The sequence below is a fragment of the Acipenser ruthenus genome, chromosome 26 (assembly GCF_902713425.1).
Source record: "Acipenser ruthenus chromosome 26, fAciRut3.2 maternal haplotype, whole genome shotgun sequence".
Lineage (NCBI taxonomy): Eukaryota > Metazoa > Chordata > Actinopteri > Acipenseriformes > Acipenseridae > Acipenser > Acipenser ruthenus.
In genome coordinates, this window is record NC_081214.1 from 26,340,964 (window position 1) to 26,357,560 (window position 16,597).

Sequence of the window (16,597 nt, forward strand, 5' to 3'; positions counted from 1 at the left end):
TGTAGATTGTTAAAGAGGACACCCCATTTCATCTGCTCTCTGTATTAGAAATGTTAATATGATACAGCTAGGCTTCTAGTTCATCTAGGGACTTCATTTCTGAATGAAAATACTACATGGTAAATATAAAAGGAATATCTTTTCAGCAACATCTCCATCCCCTTAATTACAAATTCCTATAATTCTATTGTTTCCCAGGGATACTTTCACAGGCAGGAAGTAGGGTCCAGGTGTCCTTGTGTGCTCAGTAGATATCGTGTTCCTGGACACTTCATTTTGCATTGTGGACCAAAACACTGCAAACGTGCATGTGGTACTGGGGCCTGCTTACCAAATAGCTGCAGTGAGAGAGCACACGTTTGTTTAAGTGGCTGATGCCACAGAACACTGCAACCATCACATTGTAACTTACACCATTCAAACAGAGAGCAAACTACAATTTGCTAAGCCACATTCAAACTCTATTTCCTTGTTTAGTATCGAAATTTGATACCGTTTACAAAGGGAATTTGTTTGAATAATTCCTTGTGAGCTAGGTTCTCAAAGCATTCAAATTGTTATTCACACCATTTCCTTCTGAAACAACAAATGCAATTACACTTTTTAAAAACTCATAAGAAAAACTTCCTAAATAATAATAATAATAATAATAATAATAATAATAATAATAATAATAATAATAATAATAATAATATGTGGTAGTTGTTTATTTCTGGGTCATTATTGAGTTTTTTTTCCTTTCTGAAATAAAAGTGCAGATGACAACTCATAGTAAAAAGCTTTGAGACTCAACCTCTGCATTCATTAGGACAGTTGATCGCTGCTACTATAAAACATTTTATACACACATTATACAGTAAATTGTAACAGTGCAAAACGACATAAAAATATCAGCAAACATGAGACTACTGGTGCAATACTAGCTGCAACGTCATGTTGGGTAAAAACAGTGCAATACAGAGGTCCACAGAACTGAGTGTGCACCATGAGATACAGTATGTTCTGCTACAACAAGGGTTCTGTACTAACGATGAGCACTTTAACTTTCTGAGTTGTAATGCTTTGTTTCTTTAATTCTCAATGGTCATCTATCATCTACAGTTTGCTAGTCTGCTAGTGTATATTCTTAATGCTGAATATAGTTTTATTGCACAGTGTTGAAATCTACCGACGCCATACTGTGAATCTTGAAGAGAAAAGAATGAAGATTCAACTCATAATAATGCACCCCTTAAAAAAGTGTTCAGCAAGACCTCTTGATTTTTTTTTTTGCTTTGCTGTGTAACCTTAATAATAATGGTGCTTATTTGTAACAAGACTATATTCTATTTTCTTGTATCCACTTCACTGCTTCCTCGAGATGAGCTGGTTCACATTGGCACAGTACATGATGAAGAGAGGTGTGTGCGCGTCTGGATCTGTACAGCAGCGACCCAGATTCCCGTCATCTCTGATCCCAACACCTCCACGCTCATTTCCAATCACCAGTTCATTAGGGGGTTCTGCCCCAGCGTCATGAAGTAAATCTGGCTGCTTCCTCCAGACTGGACAGAAGCAAAGAACACCTTATGGAAGAAAAAACACACAGACATTTAGCATGCCTGTAAGCTAGACCATACTGTAGATTGCATTTCTGCTTAAATGAAGAGTGCATCTATAGACCTTCTCATGCAATGATAAGCGGTATTTACATGAACACTGCTCTGCTCTTTAAAATCTAAATGTAATGTTACAAAACAAGAAACACACAACATAGAATTAATCAATTTATTTAACTTCAAAAAATGGAGTGAGCTGAATTTATGTGTAAAGATCTTTCTAAACCCAACCCATTATTCTTTAAAATAAATAAATAACAATCAGGCACTATCACTGAATATATAACACAAAGATCCCCCAGGGCCGGCTGCAGAGGCCTATCCACCTCGAACTCTCTTTCACCTTGTCATTTCTCTCACACAGGAATTTCAGCTTCTGTGCTTTCTTGTGCAGGAACACTCCCTCCAGGTTGCTGTTCTCCACAGACCTCAGCTCGATGGCTTTGTCCCCCCAGCCCATCACCTGATTCGACTGGAGGTAGGCTGCAGGGAAACAGGGCACAGTGGGAACAAGCCAGTTAGAAAGATGGGAAGGGGAAACTTGCCTCAGTAGCTCCACAGATCAGAGGGGTTCCTCATTTACCCTCGAAGGGTTTCCAAATTCGTTTTATAGGGGCAAACACCCCCCCCCCCCCCGCAAGAAAGAGAACTCTCCTATAGTTACATAGTATAAAATGCATGCATGCATACCAACAGAGGCGGGCATCTCTCCCCACTGCAGCACAGTCTCTTTAGTGATGCGCCCATACGTGTCAATGTAGACCCCCTCATCCTCATAGCACACCAGCACCTCCATGCCACTGCTGTCGGGCAAAACAATGATGGCTTGAGGGCGAATGTTTCCCTGGATCTGAAACAGAGACAGGAGAACAATCACACCAGTGCGTTTACCACCTTGCTATTATTATTAGTACAGTATCTGTCATCTGTCAAGACCAAGGAAGACCATTGAATAAAAACCCCACAATGCACAGTACACTTGAAGATGAATGGGATGCTGTTTGTTTACAAGAATTATCAACCTGACGATGTCCAGCCGAGATGCATCTCTGACCTTCTTTAATAAACAGGCCGTGTCATTATTTTTCATTCCAGAATTTCCTTGCTTCTCAGAATCAGTTTGTTCAGCAACGTTGCCCTAATGATTGTGCACGTTTGTTGTTTTTGCAGAGCGCTCCGTGGGTGACCCTCTTTGTGGCTGTGCTCATTGCAAAGCACTGAAACAGATGAAATGGATGGAAAGCGCACGCCTGCATACTGTGCATGAAATAACAGAAAATAACCGGCAGCAGTGCTGCCCGCAGGAAAGCATGCACATGGAATTGATGGATTGATGGGACCGTGCTCTCACAGACACTGAGGTCTATACATTGGATCCAAACTGCAACACATCTAAACATTATTATCCTTTAGAGCAGTACAACACACTTGCCTGTATTTTACACTGTGTGCTTATGAGCTGGGAAATGGAGCACACCAAGGGTAGAGAAATCAAACACCTAACACTGCAGCACGAGTCTCACTGTAAAGCAGCAGAAAGAGCTCAACAAGAACCCTATTCAGACCTGTTTCTGCTATTGCTCAGGTGAACTGAAGAGAGCCCTGCTGTCTTTGGATGTGCAAACCCACCCATACACATGCACACCCACCCAGACCAATTCACACCCACCCACACCCATTCACACCCACCCACACACATGCACACCCACCCACACCCATTCACACCCACCCATACACATGCACACCCACCCACACATGCACACCCACCCACACACATGCACACTGCCAGCAGGAGACAACAAGCATGCTCACAGCAGACAAAGCAGTATCAACAGTTTAAAAGAATTCAACCCAACCGTTTACTTGCCAAACTGAATGCCTGATCCACTCCGACAATCCCATCCCATTTCTGTGCGACCACTATCCGTAACATTAACACCGGTACCCAGAGCCGGAGAGCGATCTTAATGCGCTGCCTTGGAATTATCATGAGCAAGAACGGAGCGAGGAGAGCGACAGAGAGTGTGTGTGAGAGAGAAGGGGGGGGGGGGGGGGGAGGCTGTTGGATTTAAACTAAAGATTTAGTCTCTGAAGATGAACAATGCCAAAGCCAGCTCTCACACTCTGTTAAAATAACTAAACTAACCGTTTCACACAGTGTTTCATTTTAGCAAGCGTGTTATTTAAAGGCAGGCACTGGGAGGTGGGGGTATTTTTAGAGCAATCTGTCTTGCCGAGAACTAGCACACATGGATAGAGACATGGGCCAACCAATCATTGCTATCTGGGGCATATCACTTGGAGAGATCTCTTCTTTGTGGAGGATGGTAGGCTAATTTCAAGAAAAATAAGCCTGCATTTTCAGTACATTTTGCACATGTATGTGTGTGTGTGTGTGTGTGGTGCACTTCACAATCATCTACAATCTTTATCTTGTGGACAGCGTCTCATTAGATGGACTCTGAGTAATGGTACAGTAGAATGGCTTGCTCCTCTTGCTCACAGCAGCTTACCCACCCACACTGCCCAATACGAGCTACAGCACTGTGCACCCAGATGGCTGAAGTAATGCAGTCCACCTGTTCCAAAGACTGGGGTCTTCCAGGTGCCAGGTTGCCCACGGAAGAGCTGAATCTGAGAACGGGTATCTCTGTGTACTGCAGTAGGTATTACAGCTTTTAACCTCATCTCAGAATCTATAATGGTAGTGTACCACACAATACTGCCCGTTACACATTCCCTTGTGGTATTACGTGAACTAAAACAGACAGATAAGCCCTGACCGAAGCCAGCTTAAAGAGGAAGAGTGGGACTCACGTGCGTTGGCAGGTACAGGTCATACACCGTACCCGAATCCACATCAATGGCGTGAAACCCAGCCAGAGAGCCGTAAATCACCTTCAACCTTTGCCCCTTTTCCACTGTCAGGTCAACTGAGTATGGCTTGTGAGGAAGTGATGCAAAGGACTGCAACACAAAATGAAAATACTGCGTTAATACCTGCATCCACGCTGCTTCATGATGATGCAAACCTGCATCCACACTGCTTCATGATGATGCAAACCTGCATCCACGCTGCTTCATGATGATGCAAACCTGCATCCACGCTGCTTCATGATGATGCAAACCTGCATCCACGCTGCTTCATGATGATGCAAACCTGCATCCACACTGCTTCATGATGATGCAAACCTGCATCCACACTGCTTCATGATGATGCAAACCTGCATCCACACTGCTTCATGATGATGCAAACCTGCATCCACACTGCTTCATGATGATGCAAACCTGCATCCACACTGCTTCATGATGATGCAAACCTGCATCCACACTGCTTCATGATGATGCAAACCTGCATCCACGCTGCTTCATGATGATGCAAACCTGCATCCACACTGCTTCATGATGATGCAAACCTGCATCCACACTGCTTCATGATGATGCAAACCTGCATCCACGCTGCTTCATGATGATGCAAACCTGCATCCACGCTGCTTCATGATGATGCAAACCTGCATCCACACTGCTTCATGATGATGCAAACCTGCATCCACACTGCTTCATGATGATGCAAACCTGCATCCACGCTGCTTCATGATGATGCAAACCTGCATCCACGCTGCTTCATGATGATGCAAACCTGCATCCACACTGCTTCATGATGATGCAAACCTGCATCCACACTGCTTCATGATGATGCAAACCTGCATCCACACTGCTTCGTGATGATGCAAACCTGCATCCACGCTGCTTCATGATGATGCAAACCTGCATCCACGCTGCTTCATGATGATGCAAACCTGCATCCACACTGCTTCATGATGATGCAAACCTGCATCCACACTGCTTCGTGATGATGCAAACCTGCATGTTAATCTGTACCTGTTAATATTTATAAAACGCTGAGCTTTCTTGTATGCCAGGAGTACACTAACTAAATAATGAAATTGTACTGAAAGTGGCTCTTTCCCCTGAGGACATTTCAGAAAATAGGCCAATGTTTTTTATATCTGAAGGTGACCTTTCTGAAGCTGGTCCTCTTTTTTTATTTTATTTTATTTTTTGCAGATCAAATCGAGACAACCCACATTTGCAAGGGCAATGTTTTTTATTTTCTTTAGAAAATGCAGTAAGAATGTATTATAGAATAAATAAATGCAGATAAAAGGGGCTGTGGAGGGGAGGGGAGGGGAGAGGAGGGAAAGGGGAAAGGGAGGTAGAAGCAGAGAGGGAGGATGGAGATAGGAGGGGAGTGGGAGGGATTGTATATTACTGGGGGGGGGGGGGTGTTTGCTGTGTCATCTACAACCATGGTGATGGCATAAGACTCACCTTAAAAGCCATAAACTTGTGGTAGGGTTTAGGAGCCCAGGCGTAGACCTGCACAGAATTCTTCAGGGCGATAACCAGGAATTTAATTCGTTCATACTTCACTAAGGGCAGAAAAAAGAAAAGAGCAAGTTTATTACTGTAATAATTAACCAGCGCCCACATAAAGCTTCTGTTTAGCCTCTGGACCACCTACAGTTATTAAATACCCAGTGCCCTGGACCTAATGCATCCAGGGGATAATAAGTTGCTGGTGGCAGAGCCTGGGACCGCTTTCCCCAGCTGGTGTATTGATTAGCAGGCGTTGGGAATGAGAAGATCCATGGCAACCTGGACCCTTCCTGGCTTGTAAAAAGACAATGAAGAGAGACACCTAATGCACTGCGTTCAATGCATACCCAGCGTGTTTCCTTTACTGGCCTTGGACTTTCAATTCAGATATTGTGCTCAGATCAGCACCCAGGGCATCTGAAGGAGTGACAGTAATCACACTCACTCTAGTGTTATTGTAAGGACATGACTCGCATCTCGCATCCACAGAAATGTCAAGGGAAAAGATTAAAAAATTAAACCACATTTCATGTTTTGATGACTATTATCATCACAATGGTGTAAACCAATACAGACTGTTAACCTACTGCAGAACCATGAAAACATATCAGAACAACAGTGCAATACTTCACAGATATAACGCTCTGCAAGACCAGCCCTCCCAGTGCACTTCACAATCCACAGCACAGTGTAAAACAATAGAAAGCAAAGACAAATACAAGTACTGCTGTATTAGTTTAACACCAGCACTGCAATATTAGGCCAAATCGAAATGGGCTGCGATCGCTGCTCGTGTTGTCTGTGTCTGTTAATCGAAGTGCCAGTCGAAAATAAACCTCAAGAACAGTTTTGTGTCGAGGACTTGTTCTGTCCCAGTAAAAGAGAACCTTTCTGTCAGGAGTGTTCTTTTAAAAGGACCTTCGCTAGGGACAGACAGTCAGGCCTCTTTGCAGGGTTGGATATCACTCTTTGTTTCTGCAGGAGAGTGAGGGGTTGCTTGGTTGGTGGTTTGGACTCACCCACTTTGTAATGCACACAGCCTTCCAGGTCCCCCACTGGGATCCAGCCTTCCCTCTTCCGCATGTCAGGGTCGTTGTGCAGGATCTTGTTTCGGAGCCACGACAGAAAGTACAGCCGCAGCTTATTCTTCTTGCCTGAGGATCGCACGTGAGAATAAGAGATCAGGGGAAAGAGCTTCTGCCTGTTGGAACAATGCCAGCACAGAGAGGGAGAGTATCTGTGCAGATACCCAGTGCACTGGAACTGAAATGAAATGGGGCTGTATGGAAGGGACCGGGTTTTGTCAAGCGTAGTTATGTTGAGTAAATCTGTGCTAAAGCTCTGGAACTAAAGAAACAGTGAATGCCATTCCCAGGCCCCCTGAGCACAGACTCACCTGATATAGTGATGAGCACGTTCAGCCCCTCCAGGACATCCATCTGCTGGAAGCGCCTCCTGCTGATGAGAGGGTAGACCTTCCCCTGCCCGCTGCGGTCCAGCAGCCACAGCCCGCTCTCCGTGCCCACCAGCAGGTTCACCCCTGCAGACACACACACACACACACACACAAACACACACACACACACCTCGTCAAACACACCCGGCTTTGAAATGGTACAGTATTTACAATTCTGGCATTTTACAAGACAAACATACACTTAGGAGAGACTCACCCTCACTGTTACAGTTCCCTTCCTTTAATGATTTAAACAGCAGCTGTATTTAGATCTCCCACCCTTTAGATTAATAAAATACACCCCAGACACAGGTAAAGTAATCACAGCCCGGCTGCAGCCAGACACAGGTAAAGTAATCACAGCCCGGGCTGCAGCCAGACACAGGTAAAGTAATCACAGCCCGGCTGCAGCCAGACACAGGTAAAGTAATCACAGCTGCGGTACTACTTTAGTAAAATGTACAAGCGATCTTTTCCTTATAAATTAAAGATTAGAGTAAATGCTGTGTGCCCTGTTGTTTCTTCCTAGCTTTTCTTTATTTCATGTGAAAAGACTAATCGACTGGGTCAGAAGTGTTACTTTTCTTCATGAGAAAAGGAACCAGCAAAGCTCAAAGAGTGCCCTCACCCCACAGAGCAGCACACAGGACCTCGGTGTTGAATTTCTTCTTGTATTTGCGGATCTCAGGGGTGTCGCTCTGCGGACGGATGTTGGTCGGATTCACGTTGACAACAGACCCCTTCCTCGCATTCTGTCTTCGGAAAGGCTCCACTTTAGAATTAAATTATTCGAAATGTTATATGAGATTTTCCATTTTATAGAACATGTTCTTTTTATCTAGAGACAGACGATTTCTTATTTGAATAATAATTTAATATAGTAGAAAAATGAATTGTATTGTGCATTCTACCATTCCTGTTGCTCATGCTAGGATTGCGTGATGGGATCACCAAAGCAAGTCCACAACCAAGACCCAGAACCAGGCTTCTAAGCAAAGCTTTTCATTGCAAGATCAAGCACCAACGATGGACATCTAAATCCTTTGGGTTTCAGTGACGTGAAAAATCAGCTTTTGGTACCAGAGACTACTGAATCAGAAGCAAATCATTTTCAATGAGCTGTTCAGATGTCTAACTGGTCTGCTTATCGCTCACTCAAAGGCATGCCCTTCAGGTTATTTGTCACAGCCCTCAGTCCTGGTGAATTCAAACCTGATGCCTAGCAAAGCCCACAGCTCGATGCTCAGTATCATTCACAGAGAAATAAGATAGGTAGTCAGGTGAGGTATGTCTGTATTTTTAGATCTTGCCATTTCTAAAGTGGGTTGACAAATAAATGTAGGGTCTACTAAGCAGGTCAGACAGCAGGCACTAATGTAGAAGACAGATCAACCACCAGCTTGGCCTTGGAGAAGGGCAGCAAGCTGAGAGCTGTGGCAGTGACTTAGCATGGCTTGACCCAGCGTGTGGGTCAGTCTCTCTCTGATCGCGGTCGCTGGCTGCCAATACTCACCCCCGGGACTGTGCCCCACTGGACTCTGTGGAGGAGACATGATAGACATGACAGAGGTGAAAGAAGAGGAGGAAGAGGAGCTGATCTTCCCCTGGGGTGCTGAGCTGACTGGACTCTGAAACACACACACACACATTATTACCCAGAGTAATCGCCCCCCTGCACAATGCCTCTCACTGTTAGAAACGCTTCAACCAGAAGGCTACATTCTTTAAGCTATTTACTACAAATCTTTATTTTTTCAGAAAAACACACCCAATAAATGTACCAAATTATAAATAAACTCAGACATTTAATTTATGAACTTGTAACCTGGAGGAGGCTGGTTCTATTGAGACTCACGTGGGTGCTCGTGGCTGTGCTCTGAGGAGGCTGTTTCTATTGAGACTCAGATGGGTGCTTGTGGCTGTGCTCTGTTTCTATTGAGACTCACGTGGGTGCTTGTGGCTGTGCTCTGTTTCTATTGAGACTCACGTGGGTGATTGTGGCTGTGCTCTGTTTCTATTGAGACTCACGTGGGTGCTCGTGGCTGTGCTCTGTTTCTATTGAGACTCACGTAGGTGATCGTGGCTGTGCTCTGTTTCTATTGAGACTCACGTGGGTGATCGTGGCTGTGCTCTGTTTCTACTGAGACTCACGTGGGTGATCGTGGCTGTGCTCTGTTTCTACTGAGACTCACGTGGGTGCTCATGGCTGTGCTCTGTTTCTATTGAGACTCACGTGGGTGCTCGTGGCTGTGCTCTGTTTCTATTGAGACTCACGTGGGTGCTCGTGGCTGTGCTCTGTTTCTATTGAGACTCACGTGGGTGCTCGTGGCTGTGCTCTGAGGAGGCTGGGGGCCCTGCGTGTGTCTCTCGGGTGTACCCGGGGCCTCTGAGGGGTAGCTCTGCAGGAGATCAGGCAGAAGGTAATTCTGATTGCATAAACCTAACGGCCCCTGGGAGCAGACACGCTTTAGGTCAGCTACATTCTGCTAAAACAAAAAAATTTAAAGAAACTGAAAAAGAGTTCTAGTCGAAATGTTTGTCACTGAACTTACGTTTCTTTTAGTTATTTTAAATTTAGCACAATTGGGTGTTTAATAGTTATGCATGACTTTGCCAAATAGTCTCTAAACGTTTACCAGGTGACAGAAGGAAATAACAATACATCTTGTGAGATGGAGATATTCGTTATCTGCACGTCATGGCTAACAAAAAATGGACATGGTTCAGAAAGACAGGCTATGCTCTTTACCTATACAGAAAGACGGGCCAATGTAAAGGGTTAGGGTTAGGATGATTTAAATCAGTATTCAAATTCTCTCAGCTAGCCCGTCACTGAAAATCCTGGTTCGTCTTTCTACACCCATGGCCAAAAATGTAAAACACCATTGTATTACGACAGTGTATAATGTTACAATTTCCAGCTGTATGGCAGTGAAACCTAATTGAATCTAACTGGCATCACTTTTGCATGCAGATGTAGCACTCTCTAGTGTCCCTATTAGGAATAGCAAACAGCATGTGAAATCCCCATATCCCTTCTGTAAAATAACACTGAGATGTATAAAGAGGTGCCTTACCTGCTGCTGATTTAAAGTGCAATGTGGCTGCAGCAGCACGCCTTCAGAGGGAGCCCTGGGAGCTCCGTTACTCCACGCCGTTCTGTATGAGCAACAAGACCGCACAGCAACTCAGTATTCATGAGACACTTACATGCAATGCCAGTTATAGCACATACACACACACACACACACACATATATATATATATACAGAGTGATTAGAAAGTAATGAGCAACAAGACAGCGCAGCAACTCAGTATTGATGAAACAGTTACATGCAATGTCAGTTATAGCACATACACACACACACACACACACATATATATATATATACAGAGTGATTAGAAAATAAGGTTACCACATTAATGCACCATATCATTGATGTGGCAAACTTACTTTCTAATCCCCCTACATATATATATATATATATATATATATATATATATATATATATATATATATATATATATATATATATATATATATATGGATATATATGGCCAGCTGTGGATTTCAACAGCTTGAGCCTTCAACTCCTTCACAGAGTATGCGTGGGTTATCGGGCATTGCAGATCTGTGTATGATGACATACAGTACCAGTGTGGGAAGTAAAGCCCAGCCCAGGCTCCTACTCTCTCCATCCCTCCTTATCTAAGGGTCTCCCACCTCCTGTGGCTCTGGTCATCATCTTCGCTGCTCCCCACTTCATCGCTGGATGACGAGTAGTCTGTCACCTTCAAGAAGGATCTGACTCCCTGCTTCCCCTCAGCAGGCAGGACCAGGCCCTGAGGAGTGAGACAGCAGTTTGTTAAGCACTGGACTAGTCATACATGCATACAGATATGCACTGTAACAACTACAGAAGAGCAGGGGTCATATTCCTCTGAATGCACACATAAACACTCCTGTCAAAGAACCTGCTCCAGTGGAAGCTGCCCCACCAGTTGATCGGACTGCTGACTCTGCAGTAAATCACCCTCATTCTGATCACAGCCTTTTCCCTAATCTGGATCCTAGCAGGAATAGGCAAGAGTGGCTCCTTGATTGCTTCCCTGAGCTTCCTTCCTCTTTAGATCACCATGACAACCTGTCACAAGCCCAGGAGCCCCACAGTCCCCTCCTCGTATCTCTGCACAGGAAATAAAAACATACCGGTGTTCCTGGACACCCATCGTGGGACTTTTTGTACTGCTGAACACGGCTCTGAGCTGGAGGGCTAGCCACCGCTGAAGAACCTGCAATGGACCAACAAACATGCATGCTTTTCAATTCTCAGCTTGCATTGGAACATTACATTTTTAGGTGTCAGCTTCCACACCGTTCAGCTTTAACTCTATAACCAAGGGTCTACTCTATTGTCTGTCCTGGTAAGTCTTGGGTTAAAATCACATGCTTTGAGAAGTCATAGGAAACTGCACGACAAGTTCTCCCTTCCTTGTGACTGGAGTGAGCAGAGTGAGATATGTTATATTGCACTTCCGCACTCTATTAATAACCTCTACGCACTGAGTCATTCTACCCGCCATTTCAATACTATCACACACCTTTGCATCTGCACTCAGAGCCTGACTTTAAAGCAAACCCGTACTTTCATAGATTTCGATTTTCTGGGATCTGGAAGCAAGACCATTAAGGTTTTTCGAATGTCCAACTGAATGAAAAACTACAGAGATAAAGCTAAAAGAAATTCAGAAATGCAGATTTGTTTTAGAAAACAATTCGCTGGAAAGAAAGCTACAAGGATCATTCATAGAAATTGGTGTTACCAAGTGCAGTGCTTTTGAAATGTAGACAAACTGAAAACCAAGAAATAATAAGTAGACCCAGGCATGAAGCTCACCTGACTGCGTGCTGCTCGTGGAGCTGCCACTACTCTGCAGCTCGGACTTGCTCCCCCTCTGCTGAAAACAACTAAGACATGCAAACACATTCAGCATTTCATACTAGGGACAACTACTTAATGCTACTTTAGGAAAACATTAGAGACAGGCAGTCTATCATGCATGACAAGATAAGTTTTCCTTTACATACTGTTTAAAAAGAATTATAAGAGATGGGCCAATTTCACAAAGCTTGCATGTAGCTATTTCACAAAGCTTGCATGTAGCTATTTCACAAAGCTTGCATGTAGCTATTTCACAAAGCTTGCATGTAGCTATTTCACAAAGCTTGCATGTAGCTATTTCACAAAGCTTGCATGTAACTATTTCACAAAGCTTGCATGTAACTATTTCACAAAGCTTGCATGTAGCTATTTCACAAAGCTTGCATGTAACTATTTCACAAAGCTTGCATGTAACTATTTCACAAAGCTTGCATGTAGCTATTTCACAAAGCTTGCATGTAACTATTTCACAAAGCTTGCATGTAAATATTCTTGCTGCTTGTTCAAGAAACCAACATCAGTCTAGAACAATTTCATGAATCCCAAACTTCCTTCAATCTATAAAACAGTCTTTAAATGCTCTGTGAGCAGGGCCCTGTACAGTGAGAGAGACAGACAAACCTGGAAGGGGTTCTCTGGTGATTGGAGAGCTTTTTACAGCAAAACTTTGAGGTTGTCCGTTCAGGGACCTTGAAAACAGGATTAACAAAAAAACAAACAAACAATGAAATATCACATTGACAGTAGTTAACTATTTAAAATTGCAACTGTTGCATTAATTACAATTCCTTTGCTTACAAAATAGCAGTAATTACTGCACATAGGGCCAAGAGTGCTTTGGAGTAAACATCTCTGAGAATCCAACCCAATGTGTTAAATGAATCCAGTAAATGTTCCTGTATGAATAAACTAGCAATTCAAAACATGCTCTTTTTCCCTTGATGTTTTCTACTGGTTCTAGTACCAGCTTCAGCGTGATGTAGTCAAGTTCCAAGGCCGAAGCTATAACCTATAAACCAGTCTCACTCTCACATTGTGCAATGCGCTTGCAATGTGGTCACGTGGCACTGTTACCCAGAGGAAGCTGTGAGGCCATGACATGTATCACAATGCAGCTCCCCATGCCAGCCAGCCAGATCAGTAACAATAACACAGGACTGGGGGGAGGAGAAAACACTTTACAGCTTTGATTCAAAACCAAACTGTTTCGACACAACCATTCCTGTTCATTGTTCTTCTTTCCCACAGAGTTTGTGTCAAAGCTGGAACACAATACATACGCAGTGCAGATTGGGGGTCACAACCTTCCCCTATTAAAATCCAGGGCTGAGGTCATTTAGTGGACTGGAATGCTCCAAGTCTTCTTGAATATACTGTAAGATGCACGCCCGGTTGAAATGCACGAAAAATGTAAAACATACCCTTATTAAAGTTTACCACTGTATTTTTTGCATGGTTGTTTTGCAGTTTTCCCAGTTAAACGATGCACTGACTATAGTTTACACTGGGCTGGCACGTTTATTAATATGCCTCGCTGTGCTTTACAATGCTTACCTGCACCCCAGCTTTATTACACTTTGATATGCTTTTACTATGGGAGACTTTTATAAGGGTACTGTAAAACAGGAAATGTCGGCAGCAACTACATTTTACTGATGTCCCACTATAGACACAGTTGGGCAACAGATGTTTGCTTATATAAAGCATATGTATACTGTATATAAAATGCTGTTATCATACAAATTTTGTGACATGTGGATTTTTAATAAATGCCAAATTAGTGAAAATATTTTGCTCACAATATTGGCTATTTAACCCCATTCATAGCACTGTAGCCTTAGTAAAGAGACCGTGCTATTTGTTCTGCCAAGTAAAGGGAATTATGGGGCAAAAGGGAGCCACAGCCATTTTGTCATAACGAGTTCCAGAAGCCTATATGAGAAGTGATGCAGCGTGCTGGAGGGCAGTGAGCAATGGTGCCCCAGTTCTGCATTGCACGGCTTTCTGGTTCACAAGCTGTTACCTTGGGAGGCAGCTCCTGGGTGTGTGGACCATCCCAGAAGACATCGTCCTGCACTGGAGAAGCGGGGCTCATCACCACGTCTGACAGGGAGCTGCTGTGCCGGCACTCCCTGCTGGATATGAGGTTTGCATTCTGCGAAACACACACAGGAACACATCCACTGAGCTTTGCAATGACCAGAATGGTTACTGAAGAGCTGATCATGCAGGCAACCCAGTTTTATTGGATTTTTATAATGCTTACAGTTTTGTTGTTGCTTTAACATCAATCAATCAATCTATCTTTATCTGTCAATCAATCAATCTATATTTATCTGTCAATCAATCAATCTATCTTTATCTGTCATTCAATCAATCTATTTTTATTGCTTATATATCGCATCCAAGCATTTTACAGATAAAAACAATTCAGTAACATACAAAACAATTTGGAGACCCAGTAAAATAGAAGATGGTAAAATGCCCCTTTAAATGCCCCTTTGGACAGTCACCCTTCACCACACTGCCGATGTCTTGTGATCATGCGCGCACTGTGTGGCCTGGCTTCGGGCTGAGCCTACCTGTGGTGCAGCGGCCCGTGGCAGGGCCGGAGTGCAGGGGCTGGAGCTGCTCCCGGAAGCCAGTCTGGACTGGAAATGCAGGGCCGGTCTGGGATCATTACGGGTCAGGTTCAAATGACGACTGTCAGCTGCTTTAATCCTCTCATCAATCTGATGGATGGTCCAAACAAAACATGCATAAAACAAGCATCTAAGATTTAGAAGTTATAAGATAAAAAAAGGATAGTTCAAAAACACTAATAATAATAATAATAATAATAATAATAATAATAATAATAATAATAATAATAATAATAATAATAATAATAATTCTAAGTACGGTATTAGTTTAACAGTATATAATGAGGCAGAGGGGAGTTTTATTGTTGTGTGACTTGACTCGGCTCTTCTCCTAAAATTTATCTAGAAGATTAAACAGCGATTTCTTGTGGTGTGAATGTCTCAGCTTCACCTAGGAGGAAGTACATGCAGTACACGCTTTTGCTACCAATGCAGATATTGCGCTTCACACATCAGCAGACACACTCTCTAACGTCCACACTGAACAAAGACAGGCACAGGGGCAGCACAAACACACACACAGGAGCGCTTCACTTTTCCAATGCCTAACCCTACTGTGGCTTTACCGCTCTGTGCTGGCGGCTTGCTGAACTGTCAGGAGCAGAGCTGGCTGTCCTGTGGGACTCCTTGTTTCTCTGCCTGTGATCGTGCTGGAGTAACAGCAGAGGAGTCTGGTCTTTGGGCAGGGTGCGGTGAAACTTTTTAATGTGCTGCTGCAGCAGCTGTGTATCCTTTGACTTGTTCTAAAGAAAACACAAAGCACAAAAATGCTGGAGAAGCTCGTCCATCTGAACCCAGGTCTAAAAATAAGGTATTAGAGAGTGATGAGTGAGGGCTGTGATGAAAATGCTTTCAATAAAACCTGACGGCTTCTAATTTAGTCTTTAAACAAGAAACAACTCATCTTCCAGAGCTCAGTTCCGGCGTCTTTATGAAGTTGTTAGAAATGGCAAAGGGAGGAACTCTCTACATATTGCATTTACAGCAAGGCTTATACAGAAGCATATGCAGAAGTGCAACCACACATAAACACAAACAGATTAAATCACAGGCCCACACAAGCTCATCACACATGACATAGGCTAGGGCATGCAGAGGAAATGGCCTTGACAAAGGAAACCTAGGCATTGGTCCCCATCCGCTATAAAAAAAAAAACAGAACTACGTGTGCCGTCTCTGCTACGCTAACACAAATAGAAGCAGACACATACAATTAGGCATACGTACTTAAATACACTAAAATATTCATCAACACACACACACTGACTGCACGTTCTTTAAAAAATATTTTAGAACCCATGGAACTGTGCCAAGGGAGTAATGAGGAGAGTATTTACAATGCTGTTGATGATATTACAGAGATACAAATAAATAAACAAAACTGTTAGAAACCTGGAAAGTGATTGCAGTAACAAACCCCCCAAAATCTGCTGCCTCCCGCCCGCCCGCCCGCCCCCTAGAGACATTTAAAATAGTGGAAATGCCGAGCATTATTGATATAGTTTCACTTACTCTGCACAGTCCACAAAATGCCTACGCCCTTATGATCTGAACCTTTATGAGTACGTAACAAATCCA

At 43.5% G+C, this 16,597-nt stretch overlaps 1 protein-coding gene across 5 annotated transcripts in view; it reads right to left on the reverse strand.

The window, feature by feature from the left end:
* Positions 1–689: 689 nt before the first annotated feature.
* The window catches only part of LOC131701672 (mitogen-activated protein kinase kinase kinase kinase 4-like), a 39,113-nt gene continuing 23,205 nt past the window's right edge, over positions 690–16,597 (reverse strand). The window contains exons 15-32 of one of the 5 annotated variants that reach the window (XM_059000996.1): positions 15,586–15,762; positions 14,960–15,109; positions 14,401–14,532; positions 12,999–13,066; positions 12,333–12,403; positions 11,645–11,727; positions 11,159–11,277; positions 10,512–10,593; positions 9,750–9,917; positions 8,948–9,062; positions 8,063–8,206; positions 7,375–7,518; positions 6,998–7,132; positions 5,931–6,031; positions 4,416–4,565; positions 2,289–2,448; positions 1,942–2,081; positions 690–1,565 (exon numbers count right to left, since the gene is read on the reverse strand). In XM_059000996.1, coding sequence (XP_058856979.1) covers positions 1,482–1,565; positions 1,942–2,081; positions 2,289–2,448; positions 4,416–4,565; positions 5,931–6,031; positions 6,998–7,132; positions 7,375–7,518; positions 8,063–8,206; positions 8,948–9,062; positions 9,750–9,917; positions 10,512–10,593; positions 11,159–11,277; positions 11,645–11,727; positions 12,333–12,403; positions 12,999–13,066; positions 14,401–14,532; positions 14,960–15,109; positions 15,586–15,762 — 2,223 coding nt within the window. In that variant the 3' untranslated portion in view covers positions 690–1,481. Of the gene's footprint in view, positions 1,566–1,941; positions 2,082–2,288; positions 2,449–4,415; positions 4,566–5,930; positions 6,032–6,997; positions 7,133–7,374; positions 7,519–8,062; positions 8,207–8,947; positions 9,063–9,749; positions 9,921–10,511; positions 10,594–11,158; positions 11,278–11,644; positions 11,728–12,332; positions 12,404–12,998; positions 13,067–14,400; positions 14,533–14,959; positions 15,110–15,585; positions 15,763–16,597 lie in introns of all 5 variants that reach the window. The other 4 variants (XM_059000995.1, XM_059000997.1, XM_059000999.1 and 1 more) reach the window with 4 other exon arrangements.